Below are 23,181 nucleotides of genomic sequence, written 5' to 3' on the forward strand. Positions count from 1 at the left end.
CAGGAGGATAGTAGAAGGTGTTGGATATGTTCTGAAAGCTCATGCACACCATCCTGATGCTAAGGCACAGTATTGAGTCCACACCTCCATGTCCAGCTCAAGAAATGCCGGGTGGGAGAAGGGTCATTGGGTGGGCGGAGCTGAAGGTCAGCTCAACAGGACAACTGAAGCGGAATCCTAATAAGCTGCCTCAGAAAGGTAGTGGAGGGAAAGGGAACAGTGTGCTTGGAGGCTTCTCACACCAAGCTTGCAAGGGCCTTGGCAAAGATCAATGCCTGTATGCACAGGCATGTTTCAGGGGACAGACCCAGACCGGCTTGTCCCCTTGAAAGGCGGTGGGGTCAGATGCGCACAGGCATAAACACAAGCAGCAGCAAGAAAAACCCAATAGACCTCTGTGAAGTGCAATGAATCATATATTTACAAAAGTGCAGCATTTACAATGTTTGTACACCCATGTTACCAGAACGAACTTAGAACTTCTTAATTTTCCTTACCCTACCACTAAGTCAAGATGCTAAGATGCTTCCCTGACATCTACAGCAGAGATGGAGGCAGTCTGCTGAACACAATGCCCTCTTATCTCCGATTACCTTGGTGGGGGCACTTTGGAGGGTCCCAGCTTTCTTTGGGTCTCCTGCTCTGGGGCAGGTGCACCCTCAGTGATCCCAGAGGCTGGAACTGACGGGGTCACAGGTAGAGGGGTTTCAGAACGCCTGGACATCCTTGGAGAGTCCTGGGTGGAGGACCCAGGGGTGTCCGCCTGATGCTCTCCCTCCCTTTGGGTGCCGGCGGGCCCCTCCCTGATTGCTTGAGGAGAAGGGAGGGAGTGTAGGTCTGAGCGCATCTCTGTCAGAAGCTGGGTGTTCTGCTGGACCAGGTCCTCCATGGCATCCGCCATCCTCTCCATGGAGACCTCAGTGCGCTCACATGTCGGCTCCACATCAGAGAGCAGGCAGACAGACCCCTCCACATTGCATGCCACTCTATTGAGGGCCACTGACACCTCAGCCTGATATTCCCCTGCGTCTCGCTGCATCTCCAGCATCTTGCCCATGACTACTCCCAGAGGTTCATCATCAGACTTGGACTTGCAGAAGTCTCTTCTCCAGCAGTCCTCAGAGCACCAGAGACCTTGGATGTCACTGCCTCCTCCTGCTGTGGACACATGTCTGTGAGGTGGCCACCAGAGTGTGAGGCCCAGCCTAAACTAGATCTATGAACCATCGAAGTGAGTGTCTCTGGACTAGTGGAGGGTGCAGATGAATGTTGTGACGGCTCTACAGGTGAGAGTTCATCGTCCTTGTCCTCTTCCAAGGTCCTCTGTGGGCTGGGGCTGAGCTCAGGTGTAGGGTCTGGCCTCACCCTCTTCCCACTGGTACCTGTAATGGAAAGGGGAGAGATTGCATGGGTTGCCTCCTACATTGCACAGAGCCTTGCCTCGGGTTCCCAGTTGAAGAGATTAAGCATGCTTCCTCACTGGGTGGCTGGGGGAAGGCCGGCCTCGCTATTGCTACAGGCAAGGTCATGGTCCTCCCCTGCTAGCTTGGCAGTCCACTGTCCATACTGTGTGAGGGGGCATATTTCGGGCATAACTCCTCCCGTCTTCTCCCTCTCACGCCTGCTGTGCACTGTTTTCTCCTGCGTAAAGAGAGAGGATGGATTGTGGTGCAGATGCAGGTCGCATGCTGCTAACTCTGTGTCTAATGAGTGGCCTTGTGAGTCCTCAATGCCTGTCCACCATATGCAAGGCACAAGTGGGCATTTGAGGGAATACTGTCCACTTGCCTGGGTAAGTGTAGCTCCAACAGCACATGAAGCTAGAGACCAGGCAGGACAATGTAGGCCGCTTGATTGACACCCCATCCAGCACCCTCAACATTCAGTCCCTCCACCACTGAACCACTGGCAACTGTCTGTGCCATATGAAAAATGCACTGCTGCTCACCCCCAAGGGTAATTCAGCAGCACCCTCCAGACCCACGAGCTCTAGCAGCTAGAAGGACAAGGACAACAAAGGCAAGGCATCAGCAGCATCTGCAAGTGGCCCTCTATGCTAACCACCACCCCACCCCCCCAGAAAAGCAGAAAGCAATCCGTTTGAGTGTATGTAGTAGCAAGGCATACAACCTCATTCACAGTCTGATGGCCCCGAAGGCACCCAATTCTAAGTACTTTAATGAATTAGTGGACTTCTTGAAAACACATTTCCAGCCGAAGCCATCCGTAATAATGTAGCGGCTTATGTTTAATTCCCGAGTTAGGGCACCGGAAGAATCCACCGCAACCTATGTTGTGGAGCTGAAGCAGTTGACAGAACACTGGACTTCGGAAACACATTAAACAACATGCTGTGGAACTAATTCGTTTGTGGAGTTCAGGACGATGCCATTCAGTGCCGTTTATGCACAGAAGTCGACATCGACTTGAAGCATGCCCTGGAAATGTCACTTGCCATGGAAAGTGCTGCGTGAGACTCACAGACTTTGCAACATGTACAACATGGCGCTGTCCTTCATGTGGAGTGGGAACCTACCGCCGAGCATGACATGAAATCCAGAGAAACAGCATTGAAGCAAGAGGCAATGTGCACTGTTCGAAACATGAGAAGGCCTAGTAGAAACACGTTAGTAGGGACTCAAAGGTTAATCTGTTATAGATGTAGGGGTGACCACGGACCAGACACCTGCAGATTTAAAGAGGCAGAATGCCATCACTGCCATAAGAAAAGTCAAGTAGTAAGGAAATGCAGGGCAGTCAAAACAGTCCATAAAGCAGCAAACCAACATGATTAAATTGAAAAATACAAAAGAACCTGAAGATGCTGATACCGACATCTACTCCCTCGATAATGTCACCGCTGTAAAAACTGAATCTATCACTGTCACAATCCAAGTTAATGGGAAGCCTCCAATAATTGAGCCTCAACACAATGATGGGAGACCACGCATTTAATGAAGATATCCAACCACTGAATCTGGAGGGGACAACCGCTAAATTGAAGACATACATTGGAGAATCTATTCAAGTAAAGGGCATCGCCAAAGTCCAAATGCCTTTTAGGCAACAGACAACTCAGCTTCCAGTGATAATACTGACAGGAGAAGGGCCTAGTCTTCTGGGCCGAGACTGGGTACAAAAAAATCAAGCTTGATTGGTCTGAAATATTTCACCTGAAAACAGGGTGGAGTTCCTGAACTGCTAAGGAAACAAGACAGTAGTGGATTGGGATAAGGGGGGCATTTTCAGGATGGCAACCTGTAATTAGTGGAGTGCCACAGGGATCAGTGCTGGGGCCACAATTATTTACAATACATATTAATGACTTAGATGAGGGAACTGAATGTACTATCACCAAGTTTGCAGATGACACAAAAATAAGTGGGAAGGCAAGTGGTGAAGATGACACAAAGAGTCTATAGAGGGATATAGACAGGTTAAGTGAATGGGCAAAAACTTGGCAGATGGAATATAATGTAGGAAAATGTGAAGTTATGCAATTTGGCAGGAAGAATAGAGGAGCTGAATATTATTTAAATGAAGAAAGACTGCAGAAAGCTGGAGCACAGAGGGATTTGGGAATCCTCATGAAACCCAAAAAGCTAATATACAAGTTCAGCAGGTAATAGGGAAGGCAAATGGAATGTTGGCCTTTATTTCAAAGGGAATGGAGTATAAAAATAGGGAAGTCTTGCTAAAACTATACAAGGCACTAGTTAGATCACACCTAGAATACTGTGAACAGTTTTTTGTCCCCTTATCTAAGGAAAGTTATACTGGCATTGGAGGCAGTCCAGAGAAGGTTCACCAGGTTGATCCCTGGTATGGAGGGATTTTCTTATGAGGAGAGGTTGAGTCAGTTGGACTTGCACTCATTGGAGTTTAGAAGAATGTGAGGCGACCTGATTGAAACTTATAAGATTCTTAGGGGTCTTGACATCTACCCAGATGCTGAGAGGTTGTTTCCTCTTGTGGGAGAGTCTAGGACCAGAGGGCATAATCTCAGAGTAAGGGGTCGCCTATTTAAGACAGAGATGAGGAGGAATTTCTTCTCTCAGAGGATAGTGAATCTGTGGAATTCTTTACTGCAGAGGGCTATAGACACTGAGCTGTTAATTATATTCAAGGCTGAGATAGACAGATTTTTAATCAGTAAGGGAATCAGGGGTTATGGGGAAAAGGCAGGAAAGTGGAGTTGGGGATTATCAGATCAGCCATGATCTCATTGAATGACGGAGCAGACTCGATGGACCAAATGGCCTACTTCTGCTCCTATGTCTTATGGTCTTATGGATAGCGCATTTTGGGATGAATTAGGGAAGTTAAAAGGCTTGCAAGAAAAAATATATGTGGATCTTCAGGTGACAACATGTTTCTTTAAGGCCAGACCTGTGCTTTATGCGTTGAAGGAGAAGGTGGATGGAGAACTGTGCCAGTTAGAAAAGCTAGGTGTCATCCAACCTGTCCAATTGTCACAATGGGCAGTGCCCATAGTTCCAGTGGTTAAACCTGACCAAACCATACGCATTTGTGGGGACTATAAACTGACTGTAAACAAGGCAGCCGAACAAGTTAAGTACCCCATCTCAAGGTTAGAGGACTTACATGCAAAGCTAGCTGGAGGCAATCCTATACAAAATTGGATATGAGCCATGCTTACCAAGAATTAGAGCTGGATAGTATGTCTAGCGGATACGTAACTATCAACACACACAAGGGTCTTTATCAATATACTTACCTATCCTTTGGAACATCATCTGCATGTGCAATGGAGAGTCTTTTGCAAGGACTTCCCCAAGTATACCTAAATGATGTTCTGATCATAGGGTCAACCAAGTCTGACACTTGGCCAACCTGGAGGAGGTGCTAAGAAGATTCATGAAAGCCGGTGTGTGATTAAAGAAGGAAAAATGTACATTTCAAGTGCCAGAAATTACTTACCTGGGTCACCATGGGTTTGTATCCAATAGAAGAAAAAGTTCAGGTAATAAAAGATGCGCCCTCACCCTCCAGTGTAACTGAACTTAAGTCCTATAGCCGCTTGCCAAACGTATCAATCGTTTTAGCACCATTGCACTTGTTGTTAAAAAAGAATCACCATTGGTCGATGAATTCACAACAGGAAGAAGCCTTTGTGACTGTAAAGAAACTGTTGCATTCGTCGTGTTTATTGGTACACTACGACCCGTCGAAAGAATTGGTATTAACATGTAATACCTCCTTATGGTGTAAGAGCAGTGTAGTCACATAGAATGGAAAATGGATCAGAAAGGCCCATTGGCTACAGCTCGAGAACCCTCTCCACAGCCAAGAAGGGTTATTACCAGCTAGAAAAGGAAGGTTTATCGGTGGTATTTGGAGTGAAGAAATTCCACCAGTACCTGCACGGATGACATTTCATCATTGTGTTGGACATAAACCATTTATGGGTTTATTCAGTGAGGATAAGGCCAATCCACCAATAATATCAGCGAGAATTCAATGTTGGGCTTTGATATTAACTGTGTATGAGTATACCTTTATGTACCATCCTGACTTACATATTGCAAATATGGACGCACTCAGTGGTCTCCCGTTACCAGATAGCATCATACATGCTCAAGTGCCAAAAGAAATTGCATTTGTTCTGGATTTCTTGGATTCTTTGCCTGTGTGTGTGAAGCAAATTAGAAATTTAATAGAGATCCAATTTTGTCGAAAGTCAAAGACCTTGTATTGCAAGGGTGGTTAAATTCATCTGTATCCGAAGAGATGAGACCATTCCATGCCTGAAAACCAAAGTTAAGTTGTCAAACTGGAATTTTGTTGTGGGGATCAAGAGTTGTTGTTCCTTCGCAAGGAAGAGAATCACTCTTGACAGAGCTTCACAGTGCGCATCCAGGCATATCAAAGATGAAAATGCTTGCACAAAGCTATGTCTGGTGGCCAGGCATTGACAATGACGTTGAAAGTATGGTCAAGCACTGTCTCTAATGTCAGCAACAACAGAAGTTGGCTGTTTCAGCTTCACCGCATCCAAGGGAGTGGCCTGGTCAACCCTGGGTTAGACTACATATTGGATCTCTATTAAATTTCTAATTTGCTTCACACACACAGGCAAAGAATCCAAGAAATCCAGTACAAATGCAATTTCTTTTGGCACTTGAGCATGTATGATGCTATCTGGTAACGGGAGACCACTGAGTGCATCCATATTTGCAATATGTAAGTCAGGATGGTACATAAAGGTATACTCATACACAGGTAATATCAAAGCCCAACATTGTATTCTCGCTGATACTATTGGTGGATTGGCCTTATCCTCATTGAATAAACCCATAAATGGTTTATGTCCAACACAATGATGAAATTCTTAGGGACCATGCTTTGTTGATCATAAATGCACATTCTGAATGGATGGATGTATACGAAGTCAGATCACCAACATCAAGCACAACTATCGAAAAGCTGCGTCAATGTTTTATTATACATGGCCTACATCGTTTCAGATAACAGTACAGTGTTTACCAGTACAGAGTTTCGGAGCTTCATGAATTTAAAAGGAATCAGACATATTAAAACAGCCCCACACCATCCCTCATCAAATGGTTTAGCTGAGACATCTGTGCAAACTTTCAAACCTGAAATGAAGAGGTTATCAGAAGATACTCCTAGAAACTCGACTTTCCTGCCTTGTTCTCAGTTACCGTATGACACCTCATTCGACTATGGGTTCAACACCATCTGAATTATTGATGAAATGCCGCCTACGCACAAGGTTAAGTCTGGTGTTTCCAATCTTAGAGTGGAAGGTAAAGAGGAATCAGAGTAATCAAAAATTGAATCACAATATTCATAGCAAAGCTCAAAGATTCGCTGTAGGAGACACAGTGTTTGTGCGGAATTTTGGAAGCGGACCTGTTTGGGTTCCTGGAACCATTGTCTCTGAAAACGTTCCCTTATCCTTCCAGGTGGAAGCGGAAGGCAGAATAGTTGAAAACGCCTGGACCATATTCGTGTTAGAAAAACATTCCAACAAGTGGCTTTTCCACCAGTGATTAACGTTGAACCATCAGTCCATGAAGCGACAGATCGACCTAGAATAGTCATTCCCGATTTCTCTGTAGAGTTGCCTAACCCAGAACTGCCACTTTCTCTTGATGTATCTCATGCTGCAGTTCCTGATCATGCCCACCCCGTGGAGGAAATGTCAAATTGTGGAACTGCGCTGCTGTAGCCGAATAAGGAGAGTGCCTCAGAGACATGGGGCAGAATATTACGCTCAGTGTGCGGGTGTGCACCTGACACGCCCGAGCGTAAAATGACGCGCAATTTCATCGGGCAAGTGCGCAGTCTCACGATATTTCGCTCGGCCTATTAAAAGACCTGTTAAGGCCATTAAGAAGCTAATTAAATTCAAATTTACACTGCCCATCCAACCTATCGGTTGACGGGCAGGCTAAAAGGCCGAGCGGCTTTTACATTTTTTAGGAAACCTCATCCACGGGCAGGATGAGGTTTCCTAAAGCAAATAAACATCAAATAAAAATTTCATTTTTGAATTAATCAGATGTCCCAGCTCATGCGATAGACTCACATGAGGGGTCATATTATTAATGACAATTTTATTTCCTTTATTTTTTTTAAACAGCGCTTCATCTCCCTGAGGCAGCTCCGTGCCTCAGGGAGATTGAAGCGCTCTTTCGCGTGCATGCACGAAGATTGCGCTAGGCCCGCTCGACCTCCTGCCACCCACCCACACAGGCAGTGCTGAGTGCTGCCGCTCGTGTTCCACGCTGGGCGGGCCTTAATTGGCTCACCAGCGTGAAATCGCAGTGCAGAGCTGATCACGGATGGCGGCCAGCTTCCTGACTGTCCCCGCCCGCCCATCAAGCATCACTGCCAAGGGCAAAATCCTGCCCTTAATCTTTAATCACCTGAGTTGTATATATGTATATGTTGTTGGGTATTCAAATGTCTCTGTAAATAGAAACTGTAAAAAATTAAAGGGGGTGGAAATGTTGCTACAGAGGCACAGCCTCTCCTGCTGTGATGTTCTTGGAGCCGCCAACCAATGACCTCTAAGTGCGGGCAATCTGGGAGGTGGGACTTCCTGATGAGAGTCCTGATCAAGCATGCAGCATCTGAAAAGCTCTCTGTAATAAAGTTCATCTGCTTCTTGTTGAAACCTGTCTGGTCCATCAAGCCATTGCAGCATTAAAAATATAATTGAACATTGATTGGATGATTCTTGACAGTCAGTCAAACAATCAGCTAATAAAAGGTTTTTTTGCTTTCCAGTTGGTGTGGAAAGGCAAGGCACCATGCACATGTGCATGTCAAGTGGCCAATGGAAGGAGTGCAGGGTGGGATATCTGGAAGTAGGTGGTCATATGATAATTCCTCCAGGATATGTCCCATGAAGAACATACGCCTAAGGCCTGAAGGATTCCTATTTCACACCCCTGAGGCTGGTTCCCTGGTGTAGGTGCCTCAAAGTGAGAGCCTATCAAAAATGAGCTAGATTTTGCTGGCAAAGTAATGACATTTTTAATGTGCACAATGTTTGATGTGTAAATAGCCCAGCAATTTGCATTGAGGAACCATAAAATACCACATTGTTGGCCTGAGGAAAGCAGGAGGTCACCATTATTTTCCCTGAGTTTCAAGAAATGCTGTATTTGCACTGTTAAAACAAATTAAGCTCCACAGAATGAAGGCCAATACTTAACAATGTAAGGAGTCTTTTAATTAGGTTCCTGCCATACTACTCAGATTTTTAATTAAATTGTTTTCTTACCTTTCCATTCTCTCTTTTTCTCACTTAATCAAACCGTTCTTTCCCTTGCTTTATTTCTTTTCTGTACCTGATAGTACCTGATTTTGTTCACTCTTTCTGTTTCTTTCTCCATCCTTAAGCTACATTGGTTAAGGAGATAAAATTGTTAGTTTCATTATTCACCATGGTCCAAGATGCCTTGTTTGACATCTTTATGTGGCACAAGATGGGTTGAATTTTTGGTGGAATGAGGAGACAGGACCAGAGGAGAGTTGCCCACAATCTCTTGCTACCAGCCACTGGGTTCCCAACCCTGGGCAATTTTCATTGAGGCTAGATCAGGGGGAGTGGTGAGGGGTTTGGTGGTGGTTATGGCTACCTGCCACCAATGGTGGGTAGCCAATTAGTCTGAAAAAATTGTACATTGAGGGCACCTGTAAGAAGCCATCTGGCATTTTCCAGTTGGGAAGTGGCTCTCACGCTGAGGCCAAAGCCCCACTGATGGATTGAAGTGGCCTCCTGACAGCAGACTGGGAGGGTGTGGGGATTGGTGACCATATATGCCTCATTTGACTTAACCTCTCCCCCAGTTGCGACTGCTAGAGGGATACAGATGTGGCTACAGGAAGTCCTGGGAAGGGGTTCCTTTTCCCTCTTGAGGCGCCCTCGCTTCCTGCTACCTCTGCTGATCTTTCAATGCTGGAGGACCTCCACTGGGAGACCGCCCTCCATTCTTAGTTGCATGGGGCTCCTGGGGGTTGCCACCTGCCTAGCTGCCTTCTCCAAAATCACTCTGATTCCCGGCACCAGCATCACTGGTTCTCAACCTGGAATTCGTCTTGGCGTCAGGGTTGGGAGTCTGGGACAAAAGTCCAGTCCAATAATTTTCAGCTGAAAAGTGAGAGAAAATATCTAACGCAAGGGGCATGATGTGAGATGCCCCATTCCAGCAAATTCTGGGCCATTATAATGAAACAACCCCCAGTAGATAAGTAGGGATTGTTGGTGGAACAAGTTGGGTGGGTGCAAAATTCAGCATACAGATTAAGGTAAATGAGCTGAAGTTCCTACTAATCAGAATGAAACCACTCAAAGTAAGTCTGATTACCAGCAACACATTTACCGTCTAATAAACAGGAAAAAAAATTTGAAAATGCACTTACATCAGAAACCATTAGTGAATCGTGTTTTATTTACCAACTCTTATCTTCACAGGTCAATAGAATCAAGACTCCAAAACTGATCGATGAATTGATAGAGATACAAACAGACACAGGCACTTGGTATATGCGATGGCTTGTTCGAATCAAGACTGAATTGCGCGGTGTAAGTAAAGCAACTCTATTTAATTTGGAAAAATATCTTTCTCCTCAATGATATGTGATACAATATATCACCACTGATTAGTGAAATTCATGTCAAATGTAGATGAATCTCACAATGAAATATCAAAGCCATAGTTTTGCACATAGTAAACTTAAATGATGAATACCTGAGCTATTACTGAAAAAAGAGATATGCTGTAGAAGCTTTTCATCTTGCACTCATCAGGACAGATGCAAGAATACCAAATTTCAAAGGCAACAACAATTTATACTGCATCAGAAAAGGATTGCTGATTGATTGGCAAGTCAGCTTTGATTGATCAAGACATTGGCATGGCAAATGCACCAGAAGGCTATTGTCTCCCATGGGCAAATGAAATATCCTGGCCCATGTGTTTGTTTATTCAAAAGAGGTGCAATGTTTGTGACCTGCATATCAATAACAATGCTGTGTCTATGTGCTTGTTCGACATGGCAAGCCTTTTCACTCAAGGAAGCCATAGACATTTGCACTGTGTCACTATATCATGGCAATCTAGATGCACTGGCATGTTCTGAATCTGTATTCACTGAACTTATGGACTTAGCAACTCATGTAGCATTAATGACACTATGTATGCCCAAATAGTTGGTCTTACCATGGGTTTCCCCCTAGAGCCAGCTCTCACCAACATTTTCATCGATTTCCATGAGAAATGCATTTTCAATGGAGTGAACCCTAACCTTGTACTCCTTGCATGTTTCTGATATGTAGATGATATATTTGCTATACTTGAGTCTGCAGCTGCATGTAAGAATTTCCTTATACATCTTAATGTGCTCCATCCCATGCTCAATTTCACCTTTGAAATGGAGCAGTCTAACAAGCTGTCTTTCCTCGATGTGTTCATTGAGAAATCCTCTGATGAGTTGTTTACTGATGTCTAATGCAAGTTTACCTTCACTGGTCAATATACCTGATGGGATTCCTACAACTCCACGTGCTACAATATTGGTCTTATCAACAATCTCGTAAGTAGGGCCCGAGCCAACTGCTCATCATGCAAGCTGAAATAGGGTGCATGAAAGCTATCCTGTGGGATAATGGCTACCTCCAGCAGATAATTACTTGTTGTATATCATGCACACTGAGGAATGGGTCTTAGGCTGCCATTTTCAGACCTGAAAAATGCCCAGTGTAGCTCACTTACATGTGCTAGAAGCTACATAAATTGACACATGGGGCCCTGTTCTTTGAAATAATATGTCCATGCATTCTGCCTTTTTCAACTAAATAAAAACTTAGGGGACAGCCATTCCCTGGTTCATTCCCCATGGCAATGTCTTGACCAATCAGATTCGACTTGCCTGGTTTGAATTGAAACAAGAGCTTGGCAGTTAACTGTTTCCTGGTGCATTCTTCATGTCAACATCCTACCAATCAGAGTCCACTTGCCAACCAATCAGTACCCGCTTCTTATGCAGTAAAAACACTTGTTACCTGGGGAAGGGGTGGCATAGTAATATTGTCACTGGACTAGTATTGCAGTCACCCAGGGGAATGCTCTGGGGACCTGGGTTCAAATCCCACCATGGCAGATGGTGAAATTTGAATCCAATAAAAATCTGGAATTAAAAGCCTGATGATGACCACAAGACCATTGCTGATTGTCATTAAAAACCCATCTGGTTCACTAATGTCCTTCAGGGAAGGGAATCTACAGTGCTTACCTGGTCTGACCTACATGTGACTCCAGATCCACAGCAATGTGGTTGACTCTTAAATGCCCTCTGAACAAGGGCAATTAGGGATGGGCAATAAATGCTGGCCTAGCCAGTGTTGCCCACATTCCACGAACAAATAAAAAAAATACAATATGGCCATGCAAGATGGCTGCTAATACCTATCTGCACGTGCGCCCTTGTCTGCGCATGTACAGAAATCCAATGGCATACACACATCAGTTTACCCAGCACACCGCCAACTCATTTTGCTTTCTAACTCGGTTATTGCAATATGCTATTAGTTTATGGATTCCATGGATCCCGCACATCACTTAGTTAGCAGGATGCTTGGAATACCTAGCTTACAAGCATTTTATTGACACTTGGAGAAAGTGTTACAGTATTTTGAGGAGTGACAGGGACAATCCAGAATCATTACCAAATGCTGATGCATCAACTCACTTTAATGATTTCTGTTGTCTCAAAATTTACAAGTACTGTGAACAAAAACTGCATAGTATATGCAGAACTAAATATGATTTTGCAAAGTACTGACAGCCACATTATTTTGATGCATGATACGTAATTTTGAAAGTAAGTAAGCTGGGTTCATGTCACACATTGCCCCCTACAAAGATGGTGGCCTCACATGCACCCTGCTGCACATTGCTCCCGATAAAGATGGCAACCACATGTATAACTGCACATGCATGGCATTTGCCGGAAATGCAGCCCAGTATAAATTGTTGTTCCCTTTGAGATTTGGTTTCTTGTGATTCTGTCCTGATGAGTACAAGCCGAGAAGCTTTGACTTTTTCTCTTTTTTCAGCAACATGAAATTAGTCACTTTTGGTAATGCTTCTCATGCCAGTCTTCCTGATGGGCAGTTCAGTGCAGCTGGTTCCATAATATTTTTGGTGGGTGGAAATGGGAAATGTTGCCCTTTAGCCCAGTGAGCTAAGGAAGTAAAAAGGCTTGTTAAAAATACTTTAGCTGCAGAAACACTGGCTCTTGTAGAAGCCAAGGAAATGGGATTCCAATTGTAAAATATTTTAGGGAAAATTGTATACACGGGGTATACTGAAAACAGTTTGCCCATTGAATGTTTCATAAATAATTGTTCCTTGTGGATTAATGTATACTCGACAAAAAATGTAAGTGAGAAAGGATTCAGGATCGACCTTGCTAGTCTGAAGCAAGTGTTAGAAAAAAAAATAAATCGCCAAGATCAAATGGGTTGATGGAAGTCATCAATTATCTGACTGTTTCACAAAAAGGGGTGCTTGTACCAGAAGATTATTTGGGGTCCTAGAAGAGGGACGTCTTATAATGTAATGCTATATAGAGAACATGGAAAATCTTATGTGTCTTAGATATCTTTTGCAATATTGTTTGTCAATATTATTTGTTACATTTTATTTTAAAAAGAACAAAAGGAACCTGTTAACAGTAAAAATTAAAGTTAAGTGTACACAGGTGGGGAGGCAGTCAGACTTGTGCAGATATAAAGACACTTGTGTGATAGATAAATCGATTTATGAATTCCTGGGCAGCTTGTAGTTTCCGTGACCTGGAGGAGTCTATGTTTCATTCTTATATAGAATGTGTGAGGTTGCAGCCCCTCTTCCAATACCTGAAGGGGCTGCTCCTCAATTTTTGGTTGCACTTCAGCCCCGAGTTCCTGAACTTTGGCCTTTCGATGCAGGAAGATCAAAGTACTTCTTTGGCTACTCCTCGGCCTGGACATGGTGGCCATTAACAGGTCCAGGCTAAGGCAGTCGGTGAGAGTCATTCGACATGACTGCCTGCCTCTCTTCTGTGGCTACATAAATGCCCGCCTCTCTTCTGTGGCTACATAAATGCCCGGGTGTCCCTGGAGAGGGTGCACACAGTATCTGCTGGTTTGCTTCAGGTTCTCCGCGGTTGGTGGACACCAAGAGGGCTGGAGTGCATCAGCAGCAGGAATTACATTTTAAGTTTCCTTTAAAGTTTTTGTTTTCATTATAATGGATTAACAGTTCCCCTTTCACATAGGACATTTAATTGGTTTATTGGAGCCAAAAAGAGGTATGAAGAGACTGGTGGGTTGTAGAGTTAAGACCAGAGAAAGGGAGCAAGTAAGTCAAACTAATACAGACGGAAGCCAAAAGAATTAAAATGAGAGACAAGCAGAGACACGCAGTTACAAAGAGAGGGAGACATTTGTCTCTAATTTGAGCATGCCACAGGGGATGAACTTTAATCATATATTCAACATTTCATTGTCAGACACTCCTCTCACTTGTCATTAACAGAAAATCTACTGGTAATGTTTCATTTATTTATCTCATGCAAAATATTTAATTTCTTATTATAATTGTAGGTTTGGCGATGGGACTTATTATCTTAGACACAACAATGTCCTTGTATTTTTCCTTTACTATTATGGGGCCAATTGTGGCTTAATTTAATGGGTTTCACCGCAGTGAAATCTCCCGATGGTAATAATGACCTGTGTTTAGTGGCGAAGTGGACTCGAGGTGGGAAGGAGCAAACAATAACATTTTCCATCACAGGTAGCGTTGAGGTCTCTGCTGGCAAACTGAGGTCCAGTTTTAAAAGTTACTAATTTGTAATGTTTTAGCATTTTGAACTACTTCAATAGAGAATGTCACCAGCATAGGGAAATATGTCAGGATCAGGGAAAAATTGGCCCAGCTGAAAAATGGAATGTAGTTTAGCCCTACCCCCACTCCACATAGGCTATGCTAAAAAACACATGCTGGGATTCTTATCAGAATCTGGGCAGAATATCAGCTGATTTGGAGAGGAAACAGTATTTTAAAATATATATATTTAAATACTGCTGAAAAAAGAGACATGCCTAAGCTTTTCATCTTGCACTCATCAGGACATTTGCAAGAATGCCAATATAAGGGGAAAACAACAATTTATACTGTATGTGAAGAGAGTGCTGATTGGTTGACTAGTGGTGTTGCCGTGGAGAATGCACTAGTGATGGTGACTGACAGTTAACTGCCAAGTATTGTTTGAAATTTAAACCTCGCAGCTTGACCTTGATTGGTCAAGGCATTGCCCTGAAGGATGAGTCAGCAAATGGTTGTCACATATTTTGTTTAACTGAAACAAGCACAATGTATGTACATATTCTATCTGTCTGTAAAGAACAGGGTCTGGTGTATTAATATATGTGGCTTCCAGTACACACAAATGCACCACACTGAGACCCCAACTGACAATCTTAAATTGGTTGTCAGCGTAATCCGTAGCACATTGAGAATTATGTAGAAAATATTGTTCAACTGCGGAATCACATCTAATGTTGAATACTGTGTTTTGAGTTTTGCAAGCATAGGATGGTTGGGTATGGTCTGTACCTTGCCCATTGTGAACAGGGGCTGGGACATGCTGTTTGATACGATCCACCAGTCTTTGGAATGTATGGTCGACATACCTAGTACCACACTGGCACTGAAATTCATAAACCACATTACTTGTTTGTGTGATAGGCAGAATGTCTTTTTGGCTTGATGGCAGCATCCTGTTAGTGGCGAATACTACTTGTGTTGCTATTGCATAGTAGCAGCGTGAAACAGGTAGCTTCACCTGTTGCTCAAATTTTTGACATACCTTGCCCTTCCAGGGTAATCTGAGGTAGCTTTGGCACTTTTCAGGGCCAAAATTAATGGCCTTAGGCTGTTCACAAGATTGTGTGATATACAGCGTGAAATGATCTGATCAGGATAGCCATTATCCTGCAGCATGCTTTCGATGTGCCCCATTTCTATGTCAAGCTTGTATGGTGAGCAAATGGCTTGGGCCCTATTTACAAGGTTGCCAATAAAACCAATCTTATAGCGTACGGAACTGTAAGAACCCTAATGCGTATATTGACCAGTGAAGTTAGGCTTGCTGTAGACCATGGCAGAGAATCCCCTGGCAGATTTCTCAACTAGTACATCAAGGAAGGGGAGTTCATTTGACTGCTCCATTTCATTGGTGAATTTGAGGGCAGGATGGAGCCCATTAAGACATGTAAGGAAATTGTTACATGCAGTTGTGGATTTAAATATAGCAAGTGTATCATTCACATATCAGAAATATGTGAAGCTGGGAAATTAGGTGTCATTCCAATGAAGAGACGTTTCTCACAGAACTAGTTGAGAGATCTGCTGGGGGTTCTCTACTACAGTCTACCACAAGCCTACCTTCACTGGTCAATATATGTGTTGTTATGATATGGCAGGTGGTATTTGCTGGGCTGACCAAATCCCAAAGGGAAACTTGGTCAGCCTAACACAACAGCTTTGCAATTTGTATTTATTTTGAGTAGGTATGTGTACTGAAGTCAGAAGTAAAGGTTCCACTACCACTTTTTGGGATTTTAAATATTAAATTGAAACATTTATTATCAATAGAAAAGGAAACATAAACACACAAGATTACAGTTACACAACTAACTTTAGTCTTACAACATTTCCCAAAGGATTTGCACTTAGCTAGAGTTGCATGTAGGCATCCTTTTACAGGCAACCAACCCTATAGATTCTCAAGCTATAAAAGCTCCAGGAATATTACTGCAAGGCACCCACTGTTGCAATAGGGATGGTATATCACAAACTTCTCTCTCCATCTCCCTCGACAATGGAAGTCCAAGGCTTGTAACAAAACCTTGCTTTCTGGAGCCAACAGACATTTCTGTGGGGTGACTAGAGGCTGATGCTTCACAGTACACTCTTCAAGATCTCACATTGCCACCCCCAAATAGATTTCAATCTTTTGTTAAATACATTTGTTCCCTTTCATCTTTACTCATTGTTCTTAACTGTCTTTTGAAAGTTACCTTTCCCAGAGTCTAAAATCTTTCATGTTGTCTTTATGGCCACTACCTTTGGGGAAAATAAGCTTAATAACTTTGCTTTATTTATTTATGATCTTTGCCAGTTATAAAACTTCCTGTTATGTCATCTTGAAATTCAACAGCTAAAATTTCAAATCCTTGTCTATCTCCTAATGTAAATTCCTATTCATGCTGTATCCACTGGGATCTTAGCTTGTCCGTCTCCACTTCAAATACCTGCTTTTAGACCTAATCCCTTTGATGATTTAAACCACACACATGCACGCATGCAAACACACACACACACACACACACACACACACACACACACACACACACATACAAAACCCACACACAGCCCCCACAAATCTGCTTCACACTATCCCACAGTATATTGGAAAAAATTACATTCTCTTTACAGCGTTGGGATTCTTACAGTTCCACAAGCCATAAGATTGGTCTTTTCAGCAACCTCGTAAATAGGGCCCAAGCCAGTTGCCCTCCATGCAAGCTTGATGCTGAAATAGGAAACATCAAAGGCATCCTGCAGGATAATGTTTACCCTGATCAGACCGTTTCATGCTGTATATCGCACAAACTCATGAACGGGCACAAGGCCATCACTTTGGCCCTGAAAAGTGCCAAATCTACCTCAGATTATCCTGGAAAGGCAAGGTATCTCAAAAATTGGAGCCACAAGTGAAGCTAGCTATGTCACACTGCTACTATGCAGTAGCAACAGGAGTGATATTCGCCAATAACAGGATGCTGCCATCAAGCCAATGAGAGGTTCTGCCTATCACCCAAATGAGCAATGTGGTATATGCATTTCAGTGCCAGTGTGATGCTAGGTATGTAGGGCGTACACCCCAAAGATTGGTGGATCGTATCAAACAGCATGTCCCAGCTGCTGTTCACAACAGGCAAGGTATACCCAACCAGCCCATGCTTGCAAAGATCAAAACACAGTGTTCAACATTGGATGTGATTCCATGATTGGACAACATTTGCTAAATAATCCTCAATGTGTTAAGAATTACGCTGACAACCAATTTAAGATTGTCAGTCGGGCTCGCAGTGTGGTGAATTTGTGTGTACTGGAAGCTGCCTATGATAATACACGGGGCCTTGTTCATAGCAGAAGGAAACAACATGTACCTACGTTGTATTGTGCCTGTTTCAGCTAAACAAAATAAGTGACAGCCACTCGCTGACTCATTCCTCAGGGCAATGCCTTGACCAATCAGGGTCAAGCTGCGAGGTTTAAATTTCAAACAATGTTTGGCAGTTAACTGTCAGTCATCATCATGGTGCATTCTCCATGGGAACACCTTTTGCCAACCAATCAGCCCTCTCTTCACACAGGCCTAAATTGTTTTCCCCTTATATAGATATTCTTGCAAGTGTCCTGATAAGTGCAAGACAAATAGCTTTGATATGTCTTTTTTATCAACAATACTCAAGTTCTGTACTACCAAACGACTATTAATATATATTTAATTATGCCATTTTCTGGTCTACATATATGGTGTCCTTATCACAAGTACTTTTAAAATTATGGAAATTTGGGTTTTAGTCAGAGACTTTAATTCACCACTATTCAATATTTTTGTTCTGCAAGTTTTGCTGTAACTGGTTAAAAACACAAGATTGGACACTGAGCCTAATGTCGCCTAGTTGTAAAACATCCCACGTCCAACAGGTGCCTGAAAGACGTCATGTGATTTTTCAGACATTACTGGTGGTTGCCTAAAAGATGCATTTGACCTCTTATACACATAACTATTTGTCACACCTGTTTTAGGCTCCCTCTGCTAAATTTGACATCGCAGAGAGGAGTAGGAGCTGGCACTGCTCTGCTAAGGATTCTGGCAACTCCCACTAACAGCCAGATTTAAAAGAAATTGAAGAAGTTACCGTTAGCCAGGCGGAGGAGCAGAAATGTTCACCTGACTCCACAATACCTTGTCACCTCACAGCCGAGTTCCCACTCTGGGGCATTTGTCTTTGGGCCTTCCAGAAAATCAAGCAGCCTGATATTGGTTTTCATCCAAAGGGGTGTGAGATGCCTGTAGAGGCATGACAGATAATGGTGGCTCACTCAGTTAATATCAATGAGCCCCAAGGCACAATTCCCATCTAGCCTTGGACCTCCCAGTTCAGACAAACGTTGTGGCCACATTATCAGAATGTAGGAAGATTTAATCTTTAAAATTTAGATTTGACCATTTAACCTTTGAGCTTGTTCTGCTGATCAATGCAATCGTTGCTGATCTGTGACTCAACCCCATATACTTATGACTTAATTCCATGTTGGCTTGACACTTGAAATCCGGCACTGGTGAATTTATGCCCCTTTCAAGCAGTTCCTTTTGCATGTTATACCCCTTATGTTAGGAGCTGAGAGTATACTTACATAGATTTTGTGTCTTATGATATGCATTGTCTATTTTCTCAGATTTGGATGACATTCATGCGATGCTTTGATTATCCTGTCAAGAAAAACACCATTATGTTGATTACAGTTTGGGTAACCTTGTCCTTTGGGTAAGGCTTCCTATAGTTGAAAATCATTAAACACAACTTAACTGTGACAAACATTTTTATCGTTGTGTGGTTTTCAGTTGCATGTATCAAATAATAAATGTGTCCTGATCAAAAGTGTGATTATTATGTATACCCACACAGGTGAAGTAGAATGGATAGTTCAATAGCAGCATTTCAAAATAGGTCTTTTTTCACATGGGTCTCAGGAAGCTTGTCGAAGTGGGCAAAGCAAGAACTTCAGAGTATTTTTCTAGCTTAGGAAACTAAAGTAAAACCTATAACTGTCATACAATCATTTATTTTTGTACCTTACCTGTTAGCTGAGTGGGTACCTTGTGTACTGCTGATCCATGCTACCAGGAATATTTCAGGTTCTCTCCCCAGTCTGTGGTGACTAACAATCAGTGTTCCCTCCTAGAGATGTGTGGCTGTGCAGCTGTGAGGAAATATCATGCAGTGTATCAAACAGGCACCGACGTTCCCTTTGAGATGCACGCCGCCACACAACAATCTTAAAAGGACCAAGCCGTGTAACAAACAGCAAGATCTATGTAATTATACAGCGTACAGCAAAGGAAAATTAGAGGGAACATTAACTCCAATTGACAACAGTCTTCCTGATCTAGGGTGGGGAAAATTCATCAGGGCTCCTGCAAGTGAGCACTGTCTTGTGACTTCAGCGTGTGGATCCCATGTGAGAAGAGGTGATCTGGTGTCCCACAGTTGGAAAGTCTTTATCACTCACTCTCTAATATAGGCCCACATTACCTTTTTAAGCAAATTGGGGGAGGACTCCAATGTTGAACATCACTTGGAGGAAGCACTGAGGGTGGCAAGGGCGCAGAATGTACACTGGGTGGGGGACTTCAATGTCCCTCATCAAGGATGCCTTGGTGGCACCAATACTAGCTGAGCTGGCTGAGTCCTAAATTACATAGCTGCTAGACTGGGTCTGCTGCAGGTGGTGAGGGAACCAACAAGAGGGATAAACATACTTGACCTCATCCTCACCAACCTGCCTGCTGCAGATGCATCTGTCCGTGACAGAATCGGTAGGAGTGACCACCGCGCAGTCATTGTGGAGACGAAGTCCCACTTTCACATTGAGGAGATGCTCCACTGTGTTGTGTGGCACCACCACTGTGCTAAATGGGATAGATTTCAAACAGATCCAGCAACTCGAGACTGGGCATCCATGAGGTGCTGTGGGCCAGCAGCAGAATTGTACTCGAACACAATCTGCAACCTCATGGCCCGGCATATCCCCCACTCTACCATTACCATCAAGCCAAGGGGATCAACCCTGGTTCAATGAAGAGTGCAGGACAGCATGCCAGGAGCAGCACCGGGCATACCTAAAAATGAGGTGTCAACCTGGTGAAGCTATACAACAGGACTACTTACATGCCAAACAGCTTAAGCAACAAGTGATAGACAGAGCTAAGCGATCTCACAACCAACAGATCAGATCTAAACTCTGCAGTCCTGCCACATCCAGTCGTGAATGGTGGTGAACAATTAAACAACTCACTGGAGGAGGTGGCTCCACAAATATCCCCATCCTCAATGATGGAGGAGCCCAGCACAGCAGTGCAAAAGCTAAGGCAATCTTCAGCCAGAAGTGCTGAGTGGAAGATCCATCTCGGCCTCCTCTGGAGGTCCCCAGCATCACAGATCCCAGTCTTCAGCCAATTCGATTCACTCCACATGATATCAAGAAATGGCTGAAGGCACTGGATACTGCAAAGGCTATGGGCCCTGACAATATTCCAGCAATAGTACTGAAGACTTGTGCTCCAGAACTTGCCGCGCCCTTAGCCAAGCTGTTCCAGCACAGCTGCAACACTGGAATCTAGCCAGCTATGTGGAAAATTACCCATGCATGTCCTGTAAACAAAAAGCAGGACAAATCCAACCTGGCCAATTACTGCCCCTTTAGTCAACTCTCCATCATCAGTAAAATAATGGAAGGGGTCATCAACAGTTGTTATCAAGCGGCACTTGCTTAGTAATAACCTGCTCACTGATGCTCAGTTTGGGTTCCGCCAGGGTCACTCAGCTCCTGACCTCATTACAGCCTTGGTTCAAACATGAACAAAAGCGCTGAACTCCCGAGGTGAGGTGAGAGTGACTGTCCTTAACATCGAGGCAGCATTTGACCAAGTGTGGCATCAAGGAGCCCTAGCAAAACTGTAATCGGGGGAAAACTCTCCGCTGGTTGGAGTCATACCTAGCACAAAGGAAGATGGTTGTGGTTGTTGGTGGTCAGTCATCTCAGCTCCAGAACATCACTGCAGGAGTTCCTCAGGGTAGTGTCCTAGGCCCAACCATCTTCAGCTGCTTCATCAATGACCTACCTTCCATCATAAGGTCAGAAGTGGGGATGTTTGCTGATGATTGCACAATGTTCAGCACCATTTGCAACTCCTCAGATAATGAACCAGTCCATGTCTAAATGCAGTAAGACCTGGACAATATCCAGGCTCGGCCTGACAAGTGGCAAGTAACATTTGCACCACACAAGTGTCAGGCAATGACCGTCTCCAACAAGAGAGAATCCAACCATTGCCCCTTGATGTTCAATGGCATTCCCATCACTGAATCCCCCACTATCAACATCCTGGGGGTTACCACTGACCAGAAATTGGGCCGGAACTAGCCAATAAATACTTTGGCTACGAGAGCAGGTCAGAGACTAGGAATCGTGCGACACGTAACTCGCCTCCTGACTCCCCAAAGCCTGTCCACCATCTACAAGGCACAAGTCAGGAATGTGATGGAATACTCCCCACTTGCCTGGATGAGTGCAGCTCCTATAGCACTGAAGAAGCTGGACACCATCCAGCACAAAGCAGTCCGCTTGATTGGCACCACATCCACAAACATTCACTCCCTCCAACACTGACACACAGTAGCAACAGTGTGTACCATCTACAAGATTCCCTGCAGGAAATCACCAAGGCTCCTTAGACAGCACCTTCCAAACCCAAGACCACTACCACCTAGAAGGATAAAGGCAGCAGATAAATGGGAACACCACCACCTGGAAGTTCCCCTCCAAGTCACTCACCATCCTGACTTGGAAATATATCGCCAATCCTTCACTGTCGCTGGCTCAAAATCCTGGAACTCCCTTCCTAACAGCACTGTAGGTGTACCTACACCTCATGGACTGCAGCGGTTCAAGAAGGCAGCTCACCATCACCTTCTCCAGGGTAACTAAGGATGGGCAATAAATGCTGGCCCGGCCAGCGAAGCCCACATCCCGTGAATGAAAAAAAATCTGTCAACAACTGTTTAGCCACATTGCGGAAGATTGGGGAGAGGATTTAGGATATATTTTTCATACAAAAACTACTTGCATTGTTCTTTAAATTTCCAACAGTTGTTGAAAAACCAGTTCTGTTCTATTTTAAGCCCATCGTGTTCATGCCCATTGTTTGCAGTCATCAGTTAATTAATCAATTATGAAACCATCCATTATTGTGTCATCCCATCATGCATCCATTATTTCTCTCAAGCATTACTAAACAGAATTAATAGTATAAACAGCAAAGAATTGTAGTTAATTGCTTCCTGTGCTTGAATTAATGTAAAAGTTTCTGTTCTTATTTATACATCTGCTGGTACACGTGCAATGTTTAGCCCATTCTGTTGTTTTTCAGTTACTATGGTCTCTCTGTCTGGTTCCCTGATGTCATCAAGCACCTTCAAGCTGATGAGTACGCATCTCGAGTGAAAAGGTTTTATGGCGAAAGAGTTGAAGATTTTGCGTTCAACTTTACACTGGAAAACCAGATCCACACGAATGGAGAATACATTAGAGACAGGTCAGGGATGGTTAAGTCATTCATCTTAATGCATCCAAAAGTAAGAAGCATTCCAGGGAAATTGTTGGGAATGTAAGCTCTTTGTGTCAACATTCAGATTTGGGGGTTATTTAGCTTCTATGCACTAATCCAAACGTTTCCAAACTAAGGAGCGGTAGCATCTTTAAAATATTCTTT

General features: G+C 43.7%; 1 protein-coding gene across 2 annotated transcripts in view; it reads left to right on the top strand.

The window, feature by feature from the left end:
* sv2ca (synaptic vesicle glycoprotein 2Ca) overlaps nt 1-23,181 on the top strand; it is a 179,360-nt gene that overhangs the window by 121,326 nt on the left and 34,853 nt on the right. Inside the window, exons 6-8 of one of the 2 annotated variants that reach the window (XM_041186439.1) lie at nt 9,974-10,084; nt 19,086-19,174; nt 22,840-23,004. In XM_041186439.1, coding sequence (XP_041042373.1) covers nt 9,974-10,084; nt 19,086-19,174; nt 22,840-23,004 — 365 coding nt within the window. Of the gene's footprint in view, nt 1-9,973; nt 10,085-19,071; nt 19,175-22,839; nt 23,005-23,181 lie in introns of both variants that reach the window. The other variant, XM_041186440.1, reaches the window with a different exon arrangement.

The sequence above is a fragment of the Carcharodon carcharias genome, chromosome 4, assembly GCF_017639515.1.
Source record: "Carcharodon carcharias isolate sCarCar2 chromosome 4, sCarCar2.pri, whole genome shotgun sequence".
Classification (NCBI taxonomy): domain Eukaryota; kingdom Metazoa; phylum Chordata; class Chondrichthyes; order Lamniformes; family Lamnidae; genus Carcharodon; species Carcharodon carcharias.